This window comes from Phoenix dactylifera, chromosome 5, assembly GCF_009389715.1.
Source record: "Phoenix dactylifera cultivar Barhee BC4 chromosome 5, palm_55x_up_171113_PBpolish2nd_filt_p, whole genome shotgun sequence".
Taxonomy (NCBI): Eukaryota; Viridiplantae; Streptophyta; class Magnoliopsida; order Arecales; family Arecaceae; genus Phoenix; species Phoenix dactylifera.
Genome location: NC_052396.1, coordinates 2,885,662 through 2,903,280, shown reverse-complemented (window position 1 = coordinate 2,903,280; position 17,619 = coordinate 2,885,662). Strand labels below are relative to the sequence as shown.

The 17,619-nt window shown below is 37.4% G+C and overlaps 2 protein-coding genes across 3 annotated transcripts; both read left to right on the top strand.

The window, feature by feature from the left end:
* Nucleotides 1-1,874: 1,874 nt before the first annotated feature.
* LOC103704616 (glutamate dehydrogenase 2, mitochondrial) lies at nucleotides 1,875-7,425 on the top strand. Of its 2 annotated transcripts, XM_008787978.4 has the most exons (10): nucleotides 1,875-2,101; nucleotides 2,181-2,293; nucleotides 2,407-2,520; nucleotides 4,857-5,078; nucleotides 5,190-5,264; nucleotides 5,360-5,476; nucleotides 5,751-6,001; nucleotides 6,435-6,510; nucleotides 6,597-6,683; nucleotides 6,787-7,425. In XM_008787978.4, exons 2-10 carry the CDS (start codon nucleotides 2,186-2,188, stop codon nucleotides 6,970-6,972), a joined length of 1,236 nt encoding a protein of 411 aa, XP_008786200.1. In that variant the 5' UTR covers nucleotides 1,875-2,101; nucleotides 2,181-2,185; the 3' UTR covers nucleotides 6,973-7,425. The 2 variants fall into 2 exon arrangements, with proteins under 2 accessions (XP_008786200.1, XP_008786199.1); XM_008787977.4 differs by having other exon boundaries at nucleotides 1,875-2,293.
* A 1,381-nt stretch (nucleotides 7,426-8,806) lies between these two features.
* LOC103704617 (B3 domain-containing protein Os12g0592300-like) lies at nucleotides 8,807-17,327 on the top strand. The gene is made up of 8 exons (XM_008787979.4): nucleotides 8,807-9,036; nucleotides 9,611-9,935; nucleotides 10,027-10,181; nucleotides 10,346-10,584; nucleotides 12,407-12,533; nucleotides 13,321-13,867; nucleotides 14,224-14,411; nucleotides 16,822-17,327. The coding sequence occupies exons 1-8, from the start codon at nucleotides 8,941-8,943 to the stop codon at nucleotides 17,092-17,094; spliced, it is 1,950 nt and encodes a 649-aa protein (XP_008786201.2). The 5' UTR covers nucleotides 8,807-8,940; the 3' UTR covers nucleotides 17,095-17,327.
* Nucleotides 17,328-17,619: the final 292 nt, after the last annotated feature.

The window sequence follows — 17,619 nt, the reverse complement described above, 5'->3', positions numbered from 1 at the left end:
AATCAAAATCAATAGCCAATCAAATTTTCGATTATATCAAATCTTTGAATAATCAATGATTCATTACAGCTCGACGTGATCTCAATCCATCCAAAAGAAAATATCGTAACCGACCAGCAGATAAGAAAAGCGTTCAATCACAATACACCAAAAAAAAAATATTCACATTATTCTTATCGGTGAATATGGAAAGAGCTTAACTGCTTGTCTGTGACTACTCTAATCAAGCAGATTTACATCTTCTCCTCTCTAAATATCAGGTATGAAGACCCTTTAAGTATGACAAAGAAAACTCCCATCATTATATTGTAAAACTTCTACTCTCTTTTATCTCTCCCGTTTTCTCTCAAAATTCTGCCTTATTTAAGCATCGGAGGTTCTCGAGCCGGGCACTTTCTGTGATCCCATGATCATTCTTTATGATTGCAAAATAGCTCAAATGCCCTACTATTTTTCTCCAACTCCATCGAATAGAGTATATGACTTATCTATGTATATTGATTTATATCGATTAGAATAACAGTAGTCTAGATTTTTAGTCTTAAGACTCTTAACCGCTAAACATATTGGTTGGAGCACAAAAGGCTCTCATGAAGCCATGTGACATTATTGCATGTCTCCAAGTGTCTATAGTGCTTCCTAATCCCTCCTCTTAGTCGAATACTTTAAAGTTGGTTAATTTTTTGATAGACCATACAAATTCAAGTGTATATCGCTGAGAGATGATCAATAGCAAAGCTACAAATTTTTTGTTGTAATAATTTTGTACTCATTTAGGATTTCCTCCAGGGACATCTTAGTTTTTAGTTATACAAAAAGTTGAAATCCAATTACTATATTCTTGTTTTGCAATAAGTTGGATTTCAATTGTATATGTACAATGAAGTTAGGGGCTTGTCACATTAGCTAATTCTCTTTTTGAGTCCTCTCTTGGCACCATCTGAAGCTACAAAACATGTTACCTTTAACTACAATATTAATCAATCTAACCAAGAACCATTTTACTCAGAACCAGATACCCTAAATTGCTAGTTAGGCAATCATTAGATTTCGATAGGTCTAGTAGTACCCTTCTATTTTCCGAATTATAGAGCTTTTGTTTTACTAAATACTTTATGATGGCTTACAAGTGAACTTTTTGTGTACCCAATCCGTTAAATTGGCAATCCACTAGTTCGGGATCATGGAACTCAAAACTTGAATCAAAATACAATCAGCAATTGAAATTTAACTTGATTAACCAGTAAACGAAAAATGCTACAATGCTGCACGCAAATTGCACAAATTTTTTCTGGATCTCAAAACTTGAATCAAAATACAATCAGCAATTAAAATTTAGCTTGATTAACCAGTAAACGAAAAATGCTACAATGCTGCACGCAAATTGCACAAATCTTTTGTGCTACGTTGAAATAAGATTCCGAAAAGGGATATAAATGAAGCATCTAATGTAGATTTCAATCAAAAAATAATGATGATTTGTCGGCATGCATCATAATTGATAGGTCTATTTCTAGTACTACAACTTTCTCGACCAACATTCGAAGCTAGGCAGAACTCACAAGTGCGAGCTCCATACGAATTCGTCTTGCATAACTACGGAATTTACCCATTGGATCATTACCAAGTTCTTTGAGATGCACAGCTAAGATAAATGGCACCATTGAGATTGATGCATACAAATCTCAAGATACTACTTCATAATTCATTATTGCACACCTAAAGGGCAAAGAGGCAAGACCGGTCAACACAACCAACATGTGCTCAACCCCTCCACGTCAACAAGTGCAGGGTTTTCGCCCAACCTGTTAACCGTCAGGCGAAGACTTTTCCCAATAGGAACGCTCAACAAGCCGTGCAAGCAAGAGCTCAAAACTCTCTTTTATAACTTCGCCTCCCTCTGCGCTCTTCTTCCCCCATTATCTGTTTCCATTTCCGTCTCCGAGCTCGTTGATTCGCTCCCCCTTCCCTGCCTCAAATCCCGCATTATCGTCGAATAAATTATAAGCAAACCAAATCCGATTTCGACATTTCCTTCTATAAATCCCCGCTTCCATTCTCCCGTCTATTTCACTTCACCCGTACTTCGATCGATTTCTTTGTAAGAATTCTTCGATCTCCTTCTCTTTTGGAGTTCTGCGATCCTTCCGTTTGCTCCTTTTCTTGTTATTTTCGAGCAGGAGCCATGAACGCTCTGGCCGCCACCAGCCGCAACTTTCGCCAGGCCTCACGCCTCCTGGGGCTCGATTCCAAGCTCGAGAAGAGCCTCTTGATCCCCTTCCGTGAAATTAAGGTGTCGATTTCTTCTTCTTCTTCTTCTTCTTCTGTTGTGGTTTTTTGCCCCCTTCTCTTCTTTGGGTTCTTGATGATTTGTGAGTTGAGTTCTTGTTTCTTGTGGGCCTGTAGGTGGAATGTACCATCCCTAGAGATGATGGGACGCTGGCTTCCTATGTTGGGTTCAGGGTTCAGCATGACAATGCCCGGGGGCCGATGAAAGGGGGGATCCGATATCACCCCGAAGTGAGTTGCTTTCTTTTTTCTTTTTATATATCTGCAATGGATACCTGCAAGTTTATTAGATGTTCGTGATTCAGTAGATTCAAGATATTGTTATTGGGGTTTGGCATTATATATTGTGGGATTCTGTCATGTTTTTCGTACTTATGCTCTAATCTGTATCGCGATTGTCGGATACTGATGGAGCAAATGGAAGGGAAAATTATATGTATATTCAAGATGAATGCATGATAGGATTTAGTCTATCGTAACGTGATTGTTGTATACTGATGCACATCATTTTGCACAGATTTAAAGATCTTATTGTTGATTCGAAGTGGCATTTTTTAGTTCTTTGGATTCTCTGCTGTATCTTTGTTCCTTAGTTGTTCTTTATAATATTCGGGGTTTACATTTATATGCATCAACTTATCGTTGTTTCCAATAATCTCTCATGTCTATATCTATAATGATCATGGCAAGCTAATCTCTCACGAATTGGATTACTGTCATTTTTGTTAGCACCATGTATTGTTACAAAATTACTACTAATGAAAGCTAACTTTTTTGGCTGCTTTTTGTGCAAAGAATTGTCAGAGCCGTATTGAGAACCTATCCACATAAGTCTAGCAGATCATCTCATTATCTGTTGTCCATGAAAATTTATGATTCTTCCTTGTTACATGGACTGGTTATCGCTTGACAATATCTCCATTGATTTTACACTAGAATCTTATATACAGGTAGATGATTGATGTTCTGTGGTCCATTATAGTGATGTCCATGGATATGATTAGTCATAGACCATTATTGAGCTGTCTGAGCCTTTCAATTCTCAGCAAATCTTTGTTCAATTCTGGAATAAGTCTGTGTATTGTCAGCTTATAACTGCTCAAGCCACATGCATGCGCTCCCACCTTGTTATTGTGTTAATCAGTTGTCTTTTAGGGAACAAGAAAATATGTTTAATTTTTTGTGGATTTGGAAGGTTAGCAATGAGAAAATATGTTTCTGCAACTTGAAGAACAAGTGTCCACTTGTTACTCAATCTTATGTATCAGAATGAGTTGATACTGTCACCACTTTGAGCATGTCTAGAATTAAAAATGTTTTAAAGAGAAGTTAAACAAATAAAATGCCTTGCCTTTCATTTAGAGATATGCTTCAGACATCCATAAAAAAGCCCAGAAAGATCATAAGAAAATAAGGAATTCATCAGGGGGAATGATGTCACTTGCCCTAGATGTGAGTGGGTATTACATGGAATGGTGGAGGTGTCTAAGACATTCCTCTTTCATTTATTAGCAGTTTAATATTTTCGACAAATATGGAAGGTCTTGGGTGTAATCAGGGTACACGGTAGACTCTCCAAGTAAGGAGACCAGGAGTCTTGAGTTTCACATCTGCTCTACTTCCATTATAATGAATAGGATAGACCTGAGCTTGCCAGGTATGATTCCTAATTATTTATCTTCTGTTCAAAGTTTTATCATGCCAAAATTGACAATCTATGTATTTTGGTCTATATGAACAACAACTATTTTTGTTTTAGAGGTAATCACTAAAGAAATGAATTTGTGATGCTTAGGAGTTAGAACAAAAACAAACTTGTAATTTTATTGCTTATATATCCCATGCAACGAATTCCTCCAAACCTAGCATTTTGAGCAATATGATGGATGACATAGGGCAGTTGTTATTTACTGAGCAGTTTTATGTGGATACCAAATCTTAGTAACATTCATACTCGGTGTTATTTGGACACTCCAAATTTTCTGGTTTCTTGATGTGTGGAACAGTTGAATGCTTGAAGACACCCGTTCATACTCTAAACCTAGGATTGTTCAGCCATTCCAAACCTGGAGGCTTAGGGCGCATCGAACCGGTCTGTTCAAGAACCAGGACGGCTCAGCCATCTGATTCAGTCTCATGTTGAAACTGGCTTTAACCAGGCTGAACCATCTGGATTCGCATGGTTTCAAGCAGTTTGGCCTGTTCCAGAACCGAACCGGGTTCCAGAATGTTAAGGCTACCTAGACTTCATAGTGGAGTGAGTGGATTGGTATTTTGGAGATCATATATGCCGATTGAAGCAGGAACTTCTAGCTTGACTGAACAACCTTTTTTTTGGCATGGGTGAAAGCATTAAATAATTTTTTGAGCGACACCTCGCAGCTGGATCATGACTTTGCCGTTCCACATAGTTGCAAGGATGTATTGATTGTAAATCTGTTATGATCCACACTATTGGATTCCCCTTCATTTATATCTACAGTTGAGATACACTAATTATTTTACCTTTATTGCTCACACTGCTTGAGCTGACTTTGAATCGTCATCTATATATTTACTTTTGAAAGGTTGACCCTGATGAGGTGAATGCTCTGGCTCAACTGATGACATGGAAAACAGCCGTGGCAGACATACCATATGGTGGAGCAAAGGGGGGCATTGGGTGCTCTCCTGGTGAGTTAAGTAACAGTGAGTTGGAACGCCTAACACGTGTCTTTACTCAGAAGATTCATGATCTCATTGGAACTCACACTGATGTTCCGGCCCCTGATATGGGAACCAATTCACAGGTATTCTTTGTTCTTTATCTGATCATTTAACAAAAAATAAGTAACTCTTCCTTGTATGCTCATTATGATGAATCTGAATGTTTTTGACTAACCACCAGTCTTGGTAAACAGACTATGGCATGGATTTTAGATGAGTATTCTAAGTTCCATGGCCACTCACCAGCTATCGTTACTGGAAAGCCAATAGTAAGCATTTAGAACTGATTAATAACAGGTTTTCATTTGATTAAATTCTGATTTCTCAGGTTAAACTGATGTTCTTTCTTTTTGGATAATTGCAGGATCTTGGTGGGTCATTAGGCAGGGATGCTGCTACCGGGCGAGGTGTTGTGTTTGCCACCGAGGCTTTATTAGCTGAACATGGGAAGTCTATTTCAGGATTGAGTTTTGTTATCCAGGTGATCTGGTTTTATGGATGTATATCTTGCATTTTCTTCTAGTGGATCAATTTTAGGCTCTTATAATAACTGCAACTCATAAAATAATGGATACAAAGACCGGCCATGATAGAATCATGACTTTATGCTTCACTCATCTTGACCATACTGCTCACTGGCTCTACAGGATAACTTCAACTTAATCTGCAACCCTTGCAATTCCTCATGATCATGTGTTATCTGGAACACATGCCAGGATACTTTAACCTATTGACTCCTTTATTAAATTTTCCAGGGTTTTGGAAATGTGGGCTCTTGGGCTGCACAAATTCTTCACGAAAAAGGTGGCAAGATTATTGCAATTGGAGATGCAACTGGTGCAATAGAAAATCCAGATGGTATTGACATTCCTGCTCTCATGAGACACAAAAATGAAGGTGGTGTTCTGAAAGATTTCAAAGGCGCGAATGCTGTGGATATGAAGGAGTTGCTTGTGCATGAATGTGATGTTCTTATTCCTTGTGCCTTAGGCGGAGTGCTCCACAGGTTCCAAACATATATAATCTGCTTGTAGCTGTTTGTTATCATACTGATTCCTGTCCTAACTGTCCTCAACTCTCATCTAGCCCCATGCATGGAATTTAAAATATATCTGAATACTAAATAATAAGAGTACCATGTTATCATGGCATCCCTGTAACCGGGTTTGCAATTTTTCAGTTGAATTTTCTTTCTAAAATGCATGTGATTTTGCTTAGAATGTCGAGTTACAAGTTTTATCGTTGAGCAGCAACAATACTGGTTCTGCTTCTCGATTTCAAGATGTGAAACTTTGTTTGAACCAAATTTTATGGATGGTTCTCTTGTTTTCATTCAAATGATGAAAGACTCTGAATGATAGTTCCTTATAATGCTTAAGCATAATCGGCGCATGTTACTGCAGAAATTCGACTTTGCTGATGGTTCCATCTTTTTGAAGGGAAAATGCTGCTGATGTAAAGGCCAAGTACATCATAGAAGCTGCTAATCATCCCACTGATCCCGAAGCAGATGAGGTAGCCAGCCATTAAGATTATTAAGAAAAATTGAAGCTGCTGCGAATGTTGCGACTTCTAATTTTTTCAATTTGTTTGGAGTGCAGATACTATCTAAAAAAGGGGTCATCATACTGCCCGACATTTATGCAAATGCTGGTGGGGTGATTGTGAGTTATTTTGAGTGGGTTCAGGTACTCAATGAAAGACGCTTTCATTTCTAATTTCTTTGGTCACTTTTGATTGCCCAGTTGCTTGTAACATCATATATTCTGTTTCTTCCATATTTTTTTCCAGAACATCCAAGGGTTCATGTGGGATGAGGAAAAGGTGAACATGGAACTTCAAAGGTACATGACAGGTGCTTTCAAGAACATCAAGTCAATGTGTAAAACTCATGATTGCAACCTCAGAATGGGGGCGTTCACCCTGGGGGTGAACCGAGTTGCTCGTGCCACTCTCCTGAGGGGTTGGGAAGCTTAGCGGATGAATTCTGATGTCTTTAGAAAAATTCCTAGCTATCAAAGACCGGGGAAATAAAGGATCTCAACCTTACTATTTTCCAGTCTGAAACAAATTCCATACAGAGGAGAATTACTTTGCTAAACCAATGAAGTAGTCTGGAAACATCAAAGCAGAAGTATTGCATTTGTTCTTTTGTCGTAAGGTGAAGTTCAAGCTTATGGAAGCAAAAGGTAGTTGTTGCAGTAGTTTCATTTTTACTTTTGGTTTGAAGATGTGCTAGAAAATCTTAGAAGCCATAGATTCATATTGTTAGGTGCATGGCCATGCTCCAACAAATCCTCTATATTTGTAGCCATGATTCTCTGGACAATTATATTTTTGAAAAAGATGGATGACCATGATCCCGTGGACAGTTACATTTTTTTTCTATCAACTATTTAATTTGATAAATAAAATTCCACATTTGATGCACTTTTATTCTCTACGTTAAAGATAGTAAAAGGCATAAGAGAGTAATCTGTGATGTGATTACGTACATGTTAGAGGATGGGCCATTTTGGTTTCTCTTGTGTTTCACAGTGCTGGACCAGAAGGAGACGTACTGGGGCGGACTGAATTAGCATAGTGAGAGTATGAAGCATGATGAAGTAAAGAAACTCTGCAAACTAGTTGAGTGACCCACCACTTTTATTGCTCCTTTTGAATTGACATAGTGAAGTGTGCCATTTAATGAAACAAAGGAAAATCTATAATCAAGTTGATTTACACACTTTTATTATTGCTCCTTTTGAGTTTGCCATATAATCAAGTTGCTCCGTTTGAAGCAAGAAAAGCTGCAAACCAGTTGATTGGTACACTCATTACTCCTTTTGAATTGGCACAGTAAAGTGGGCGAACCAGTTGAGCGACGCATTCTTGTTGCTTCTTTTGAATTGGCATAGTGAAATGTGAACTACAAACCTATTGAATGAAACACTCTCGTTGCTCCTTTTGAATTATATTGGTATGTGAATGGTGTCACATAATCAAGCAAAGGGAAAGCTACAGACTAGTCGAGTAAATAATGGAACTTTAGGAGTAGGCATGCACCTCTCATGGAAATGGAGGAATTCTCCACCCCCGCAGAAGATGGAGACCAAAAAAAAAAACTCAGGCGCGAGCTCCCACTACATAGTAACTAATATTCTGCCATGCAATGCACACGCTCTTGCACAGAAGACATGCATGAGATGGTTGGCAAGAGATGATATGACCCAGCTTCGTAGCAGGCACTTAGAAAAATAAAAGAAGAGGAAAAAAAAAAAGAATGCGATGCAATATTTGGAAGCAATTAGACTTTGTTTTGGTATTCTGAGAAACAAAAATATTAAACATGGAGTGGGGTGGATGTCAACTGGACTCGTGGGAATTCGCGTGGTTGCAAGCAGCTTGCCTCGCCACCTTCCGCGAGCGCTACCACCCCCGCCGACGACGGCTTTTTGATCATACCACACCGATGACTTCGGATGTACTCAGTTACAGCAGCCACATTAATTTAAACAGCTGGAGACAAGACAATGGCGGTGTGGTAATAGCAGAGAAAATTAATAAAGAATAAAACAAAATAAATTAAAGACGATAGCAGAGAGAGTATATACGCAAAAGAGAAGAGAGAGAGAGATGCTGTTCGGATTTCAAAATATTATTGTCCATATCTGGTGGATTGGAATAAGTACAGAGTTCATAAAGAACATTCAAACTAATGGCGGAGGAGATGGGAGGACGCTCCTAAACGGCTCCCTGCAATATATATATATATATATATATATATATATATATTGAAGCGGTTCAAAACTAGCCGTTTGTTTCGAGGAATGCTAAAAAGTGATGCTCGTTTCCCTTTTCAGATTTTAGAGGTATCCTCTCGGTATGGACTTCATACCTTGAAGTACAACCGTCACCATTCTCCTGAGCTCCCACTTCACGCAACATTAGTTGGATTCAGAGATGGATCCGTGCCCAGAAATGGTCCAAGATAGAGATGGTGGTGCGCAAAAGCCTGAGTTCTTCAAAGTCTTGATGCATGGTTTTGAGGAGGAGCTGGTACATGTCTCTCCTCCCCGTGAGAAAAAAACTGTCCCCATTTAAGGGAGAACTCCTCGCCTGGATTTGTTGGGTTTTGGTTCTCCAGTGGTTTTATACTTTATTTTCCTGTCAGATGGAAGCTTGCCTTTAAATATATTTGACTCAAATGCTTCTGGATTGCAATGAGCAATCTATCAGCTTTTTTTATTTTTAGATTAGTTCTTTTGTCTTGAGGTTGGTGATCAAAAGACACAAGAGTGATGATTGTATGTATATTTTGAAAGGTACGGGGCATATTTTTTATTTCGAATTCACCCTTGGGACTTTTTATCATAGTAACAAAAATTGGATGGCGAAAGCACTTGTAACTCTTTAGCAAAAAAAAAAAAAAAAGCACTTGTAACATGCCATTGAGTCCAGAAGTTCACCAAAAATGGCCATGTCATACTAGAACAGTAGAGATCTAAATATGAGATGAACCAGGGGTGGTCACCACAAGCTAGAACAGTAGAGATCCAGCATAAATCTAAATAAATTTTCTTTAGAAGCTGTTGCTAATTCTACTTCGTAATCTGTTTCATATTTTTTGCAGCGCATTCCACCTGCATTTATTAAGTACATTATCGATCTTAGAGGCAAAAGAGCTACACTAATTAGTCCCCTCGGCAAGTCATGGAGTGTCCGCATTCATGGCCACAACCGAAACATGTGCTTCAGAGAGGGTTGGCCAGAATTTGCCCGAGCCCATGACTTAAAGATGGGTTTCTTCATGGTGTTCAGCTATGAAGGTGGTGGGACTTTCAGCTTCCGGGTTTTTGATACGAATGCAAGCCTGAAAAACTATGGTCCCATTGGTGTGCAGACTGTCGGACATGAGGACATCAACCAAGATTTGAACTCCAAGAATGATTCAGAAGGTAAGTTCATACTTTCATGGAATCTTTACTTGAACTCATGAACTGATTAAATATTTCTATAATGTATGCAATTACAATGAATGCGAAGCAGATATGATTCAAAGGCCAGAAATGCAAGTTAGCATAAGACAGATGAGAATGAAGGATGGAGGAGAAATGTCAACTGAAAGAAAGTGTAGCTATTGCAGTAGGAGGAAATCTTTTGAGGCCATCATAAAAGATCAGAACCTTAGTAAGAATTACATGGTGAGTGTTTGATGTGCCTTATTCTTCCTTTCTAATGAATAGGCTGCAAATGGAGTCATTCTATTATTTGGACTGCTCTATCCTCTTTAAATTAACCGAAACCTGCACATAGGAAGGTTATTTCTTCTGCAGTAACATTTTCTGCAATTATGTTGCGAGTGCAGAATATTCCTGCCTCATTCAGAGAATCCAATCACATAGCAACAAATCAAGAAGTGATTCTTGAGGATGTGGAAGGCAGGTCATGGCGTGTCAGAATATGCAACAGGGGCACAAAGGGTGTACACTTGGCACAAGGATGGCAAGAATTTTGTGCCGATACTGGATTGGAAGAAGGCGATAAGTGTATCTTTGAGCTTGCATCCATGAAGGACAACAAAATGCTCGTTAGGATATTCAAACGGTAAGGAAGATTTGGAAAAAAGAAAAGGAGCTAAGACCTGCTGAATTTCTGATACATGTATTTTATTAATTCTCTCTCTTCAGAATTATTACTGTAGCAGTCTATAAAAAGGTACTCCTAAGGGTTCAACTGTCATGGTTAGATTGAATAACCAATTGCCATTACCATAATGACTGCAGGCTAAATTGGAATGAGTTCCATAAGCTAGACCTTGGCCTTGGCCTTTCTTGCAAGAAATCAAAGCACCTCAGAGAACACTTTCAAGTAATGGCTGCTACCAGCGAAGCAGCCAATATAATAATGGTTTTCAGAGGCCCCTGTAAGCTGTAATCTTATTCATTTATATAATGGATATTGAAATAATAGCCATTGTAGAGTTGTTAAATCATTCTAATGGATTGTGTCATGAAAATCTAACCATACTTTCCACTGTTCATCCAATTGAAATAATATTTATAAATATAGTTAAAATAATCTAGAAAACAGGTGAGCTAATACTATAATTTCACTGTCGCGGTCTATTATTTAATTTTGTAGTGGCTTTAATAGCCAATAATCTATTTGCATTCAAAAACTGAACTAGGAAAGTAAATGCTGCTGTTTTCATCCGTCTCAAACAGGAGAGATGCTTCTGTAGCCAGAGCAACCTCCAGTCCAGTTGTGGTGTCCTAGCAGAACCGGTTAAACAACAAGCCTAAGTCAAAATCACAAGCTCTAGTTGGTTGACTTGGTTCATTCAAAACGCTCATTTCAAATTTCCCGCTGCTTTCCCCACCAATGGTAATAGGCCTGCAACCCCCCCCCCTTCTCTCTCTCTATATATACATATAGAGACATATGTATATGTGTGTGTGTGTATATATATATGTATGTATATAAGTACATATGTATTCTGTCATCCATGTACTCACACTTTTCTATCATACTAGCAATCAAGTTGCTTCTTTGTTTTCTTCTTCCTTTAATGGGTTGGACTGGAATTATCATAGTACCAATTTCTATAACTGTTTGCTAGAGAATGCTTACTTTTAGAAGTATTCTGTATTATATCATCAAACTATTATTATCAAGCTTCACCTGCGACGGTGAGTATTTATAGTGCTCTGTGCTCTTTACTCTGACCATCTAAGGTTTTAACTTGTCGGGGGTGTCTGCTTCTGGGTTTTGACTTCACCTGTTTTATATTTGCCTGTCTCGTATTCACTATTATTGTTTAACAGCTAAAATATATTGTACCGATCCGAATTGAACAGTACAGAGTGTACTATATTTTATTGGTTTAGCATCAATATCTAGTACCGGTGGCATTCCAACATTCGGTATGCCAAAAAAAATTTTATACCATACTATATTGATACTGTGCTAATGTAGTACCGATACGGAAACTGGTACCGAAGCCAGTACTGAAACGGTGAACATTAGTTTAGCCCTCTTTGGCTAGAGGTCTGCTGCCCTCTTAAGCACCTTGTTCTTTTTCGAACAGGGGGCTGTTTCCATCTTCTCTTAAGAAATGAAAGGCCAATGGTGATCATTTTATATTGTTTTAGCATTCTTGGTTTTCTTTGAGTAGCATTCTTGTGATCATTTTATATGTTATCATTCAACTTTGCTTTTGGCATGATAGTTGACATTACTGTTCTCTGCTTTAACTTATACAAACCATGTCCTGATATTGTCAGCATTTCCTTTCTTTGGTGCACTGAAATTTATCATTCGTCGTATATTTGGCTGATGTATGTGAGCTCTTTGTCATTGTAAGCCGTACCACTAATTTTTACCATGTTCTCACTTTATTATTATTTCAAATGACATTTTGTTGTAGGTCCTCTGGAATGGAACAGAGGTGCAGCCGCTGCATGAATTGGGAAGAGCATTGTTACTGGGATCATTTTGAGAAAACAAGGATCCATTTTCTCAAGGTTATGGATGGTGATTTCTCTCATCGCATGGTAGGTTAGATAAAATCTCTCTCTTCATTCAGCATCTCTCCTCTTTAAGCTTTTAGAGAAGATATAGGATGTAATCTTATGCTTTCCTAGAGATTGTTTGAAACAATAATGAGCCCTTTGGCTGATTTTGAACAAGAGAATTTGCGCAGCAGGATGAATCTTTAAACGAAGTTAAAGAACTCATAAGAACACCAACTGTATAAAACCGAAGTTGTGTATGTCGTTTATTATCTCTAGTTGGGTACTATTTCTCCAGCTTGACTCCCCTTTTTTCTAAAAAATTGATTTAGGTGTAAAAATAGGCCTTGGAATTTTCATTATCATAGTAAATAAAAATATAATTTTTAATTTAAAAAGGTACAATGATTGAGCTCTCAACAAAAATAATAATAAGAATAAAATGCTAATTTTTCAATGATAAACTTCTGACTTCCTTATTTTGTTCTCCTGGCCTTTCATGAAATGAAACATGGTGGTCAGTGACAAATTCCTTTTACTGAATGCAACAGCCAGAGAACTGGGACTGAACTACTGGTGTAGTACATTTTATTTGGACAGGATGCACATATTTCTTTTTGGGCACAGTTCTCAACATGCACAGAGTTTTTGTTACCATTTGAATTTGCCACTACTTCATATGTATCTTCCTTTGAATCAATGTTTCTGTTTAAATTCTTGATCTATATCCTTGGAGGTACATCTTCTCTTTGGAGTTCTTTGAAACAATGTTAATGCATATAATTCTGCCAAATCTTCATATTAACTTTTGATGCTATCTGATCTGTAGACTATCCCAAAGAAGTTTGTGAAGAATTTCAAAGAAGAATTGTCTCAAAATATTCAACTGAAAGGTCCTAGTGGCAATCTATGGCATGTCAGACTGTCAAATGATGCAGAAGATATGATTTTTGACGATGGATGGAAGCAGTTTGTTGAAGATCACTATATTAAAGAAGATGATCATTTGGTTTTCAAATACAATGGCAACTTATGCTTCAGTGTACTGATTTTTGATCAGAATGGTTGTGAGAAAGAAGCATGTTACTTTGTAAAGGATCCCAAGGATAAAGCTAATGAATCATGCCAATCAGGGAAAGAGATTATGGATGATTCCTTGGAAATTATCCATGAATTCTTACCTCCCAAAGCTCATAGTCCTTGCTCTTCAAAAATATTCTGTAATGACAGAAAACAAATGCGACGTCTATCGGCTCCTCGCAAGCTTCCTCAGGTCAATGATGATATCTCTGACAACATTCTGAGTGTCAAATCAACTAATCCCAAGAGAAAAATCAGAGATGACAACTTTTCCAGTGATTCAGTGAATGAAAATGGTGAAGTTTCTCATGTTTCCCTCTTTTATATACACACACATATATACATATACATTGTATTGTCTTTTGGAGAACTTTTGCCATCTTACCATTACTATTACTAATTTACTATTACTATTATTATTATTACTATTGCTTCTGCTGCTGTTGCTGCTATTATTATTATTTCTATTATTATTATTATTATTATTATTATTATTATTATTATTATTATTATATGTGTAACATTCTATTTTGTGCAGAATTTGCCATCTGTCTTAAAAATGTTATGATAAGGAGTTCCAGTTGTCTTGTCTGTAAGATTTTGTTCATCTCATTTTTATTGTAATTAAACATCCTTTAATTTAAACTTTCAGAACAAATTGTGAAGTCCACTAAAGTCAAAAAGCAACGTACTAAGAAAGAATTCCAACTTATTTTGAGGAGATTGGTGACGGAGGAAGGAAAAGCTCAAGCACAGCTGAAAGCTAGATCATTTCAACCAACCCACCCTTTCTTCCGAAAACTTATGAAGCCAACCCATGTACGCAAAAAATTTTTTCTGGTAAGCACAATTATTTTCACATCTTCGAACTAATCTTTTTTGATTTATTCTTGTACTCTTTTCTCCTACCATGCATAAAGAATTTCTTCTTGATTTATATATTATAGTTTTTTAGTTTTAGAATTTTTCTTTTCTTGGTAAATGAGAAATCATTTTTGGGGTAGTTGAGATGCATCTATTATGTAGGTAGCCTAGTGACCTTTCTTTGTACATATTTTATGATATATTCTTTATGATGTCGCACTCTCTCTCTCTCAATCCCTTCTTTCTTTCTACGAATTATAAGTGCATAAAAAATGAATTATAAGTGCATATATATTAGTCATGGAAACACACCACTTATGTCATGAATTCATTTGGTTGTGAATTCTAAATATGAGTCAATATTCAGGGCCTTTGTGACAAATTTATGGACCTATCCTCCTAAAGTGATGAGCATCAATGTGCCCAGGCAGGAAAGAATAGCTAGATGAAAGAGTTATCTCAAACCCATATGTCAGAGCTAGAAAATCATTCTTTTGATTGAAAGGGAGGGAGACCGACCTGCGCTATAAGCACCTAGGTCCCAGTACTCAGGATGCACCACCAAAGATTCAAACCCAAGACCTCTGGTTGCTAGGAAGAGGGGTATGACCATTGGGACAAGTGTTAGTTCATCGGTGCTAGAAAACGTTGTGGAATCCCTTAGCCTTCTTGTGGGTTATGCTTGGTTTACTTCCATAAAAGTGTGATCCACTGTCATATCTTTGATCTCATGCACATGATTGGCCCATTAATTACTACATATTCTAGTTGGAGAGTAGATCTTTTACACACCTACCACTGTTCTTCCTTTAACCACTTTCATAATGTACCTTAGACCTGCTGCATTTTCTTTCAGTGTCTTGGAGTCATCCATAGTGTTCTTGGTGACCCAAAATTCTATAAATTACTTGATGATCCAAAGTTTTATAAATTACTTGATCACAATGTCAAGATTACTTGCTAGCATGGTCTGCCATACCGCCTGGTATGGGGCGCATGGTACCGGCAGAAAATCGGTACAAAACATACCTTCAAGTCGATACAAGCTCCGTACCATCCGTACCGAGGTATACCAACCTGTACCAAGATGTACCGAGGTGCGTACCAGTCCGTACTAAGGCATACTGAGATAAAAATTAAGAAAAATGATTGAAGAGCAGTTTCGATACATAGATGTACCATACCGTACTATATCAAACCGATAAGGTACCGATACGGTACCTGGTACCGAGATTGCGGACTTGTTTGCTAGTGTTCTTGGTGACCCAAAGTTTTGTAAATTTTCCTAATGTAAAGAAACATGAATTTCATCGGGCAATTCATTGTATGCTACAAGCTCATATAGGTAGCATTATCTGCACTTCGGTCCCAAAAAGTTTCAAGCAATAATGCTATTTAGTTGGAACTTGGATAAAATATGTAACAGCATAAAAGCCTTTCAAATTTCAATATATTTAATTTGAAAGAATTAATAGCTTTACTTCTATGGGCAGTTTGATGATGGGATTATGTGTACAGATTTGTTGCATATTGCAAAGATCTTGTATAGGGAACTCTGAGTACTAAGTAATGTGCCTTTTCTTGCCCTAAATATTACATTGCAAACTCTGTATCAGTAAAAATTAGTAAGTTAACTTATGAAACATTGTAATGAGAAATTGGTTTCATCTCGCATGAACATTTTGAGTATAATGGTTCCAGACTTATGATTGTAGCATAACCTATGCACATCACTTCCAGAAATTTTCAAATTTCAATACATTTGACTCAAAAGATCTAATAACTTTACTTTTATGAGCAAGTTTGATGATGGAATGATATGTATGAATCTGTTGCATGTTATAAAGATAAAACACCACCGGTGTAGTCTTTATCTATTTTTTACTTGTGAATGTATCATGTGCCATACACATTTGGAGTAAATAAAATTTCTCTAATATGAGGAATTCTATCGGCATTCTCCACAACAACACTTGATTATATATTCTTGTTTCTGCATTTGTTCTAGTTGGGGCCTTGATGCTAAGCATCTTTGGCATTTATTCTTTTTTCCTCAATGAAAGCAGGTGATAGGCCTGGACATCTTTTACATCAGAAAGGGGAAAATGAAAATCATTTTGACAGGTTATTTGTAGGTTGATACCAAGTGTCATTGTCTATAGTGAGAATTTCTTTTCTTAGATATCGCATTACATTGATTTCGTAGAAGTTCGCCAGTTCTGAAGCACTGAAACAAAAAATTGGTTTCATCCTGCATGAACGAATTAATGTAATGCTTTAAGCCTCATGTGCATTAAATTTTTCAGCTTACTTGCATCAAATATAGACTCCTTGTGTCATGCATTTTGATTCATATGTTGCCATTGTCTTCCATTATATTGTGCAGACCATTCCAAATTGCTTTGCAGCTGAGCATCTTCCTCGTGAAAATCAAAAAATTGCTCTTCGCCTCCCACACGGGAAGAAAATATGGAGTATGAGTTATTTACATTATGTTGGTTACTCGGGGCTTGGCAAACAATGGAAACAGTTTGCATTGGACAACAACTTGGAAGAAGGAGATGTCTGCGTTTTTGAGCTAACTGGAGAGCTGGTCATGGATGTTCACATCTTCCGGGCTGTCAATGACACCACCCTGCCCAGCAGGGTATCTAACTAACAAGGAAATAGAAGGGATTCGAAGACTAGTTGATAGAAACTTGTCTTTTTCATTTGTCTCTATGGTGATATGGTCAGTCTGGATGATGCCTATGGATTATATTTGGTGCTTTTTGAGACAATATGTAGAACCTATGCTTGTACTAAAGACTCATGGTGTGAGATGTATGTCAAACCATGGGTTGTATTATAGACATGCTTCTTTTATATATATTGACTCTTTCTTGATGTGGAGATATGCGGGAGAATACTTTTAAAGCTTTGTAAAAACTAATGGTAGTTCACTGGCTTCTGTTAGGATTTGTGAGAATTTTGATACCAAGAGGAAGTTTGAAGTGTTTGAGGTAATGCTAAGTGCAAAGAATTGTGACCAACTTTAATTTGACAGTGAGTTCTTTGCAGGACCGGTGGACTGTTGATTCTTTTGCTTTTATTTTTCAATCATCCCATGCCTACAAAATGGCACATAGGTTACCTTTCATGCTTTCGTAGGAGCATTCCTTTCAAATTGCATGAAAAAATCTCT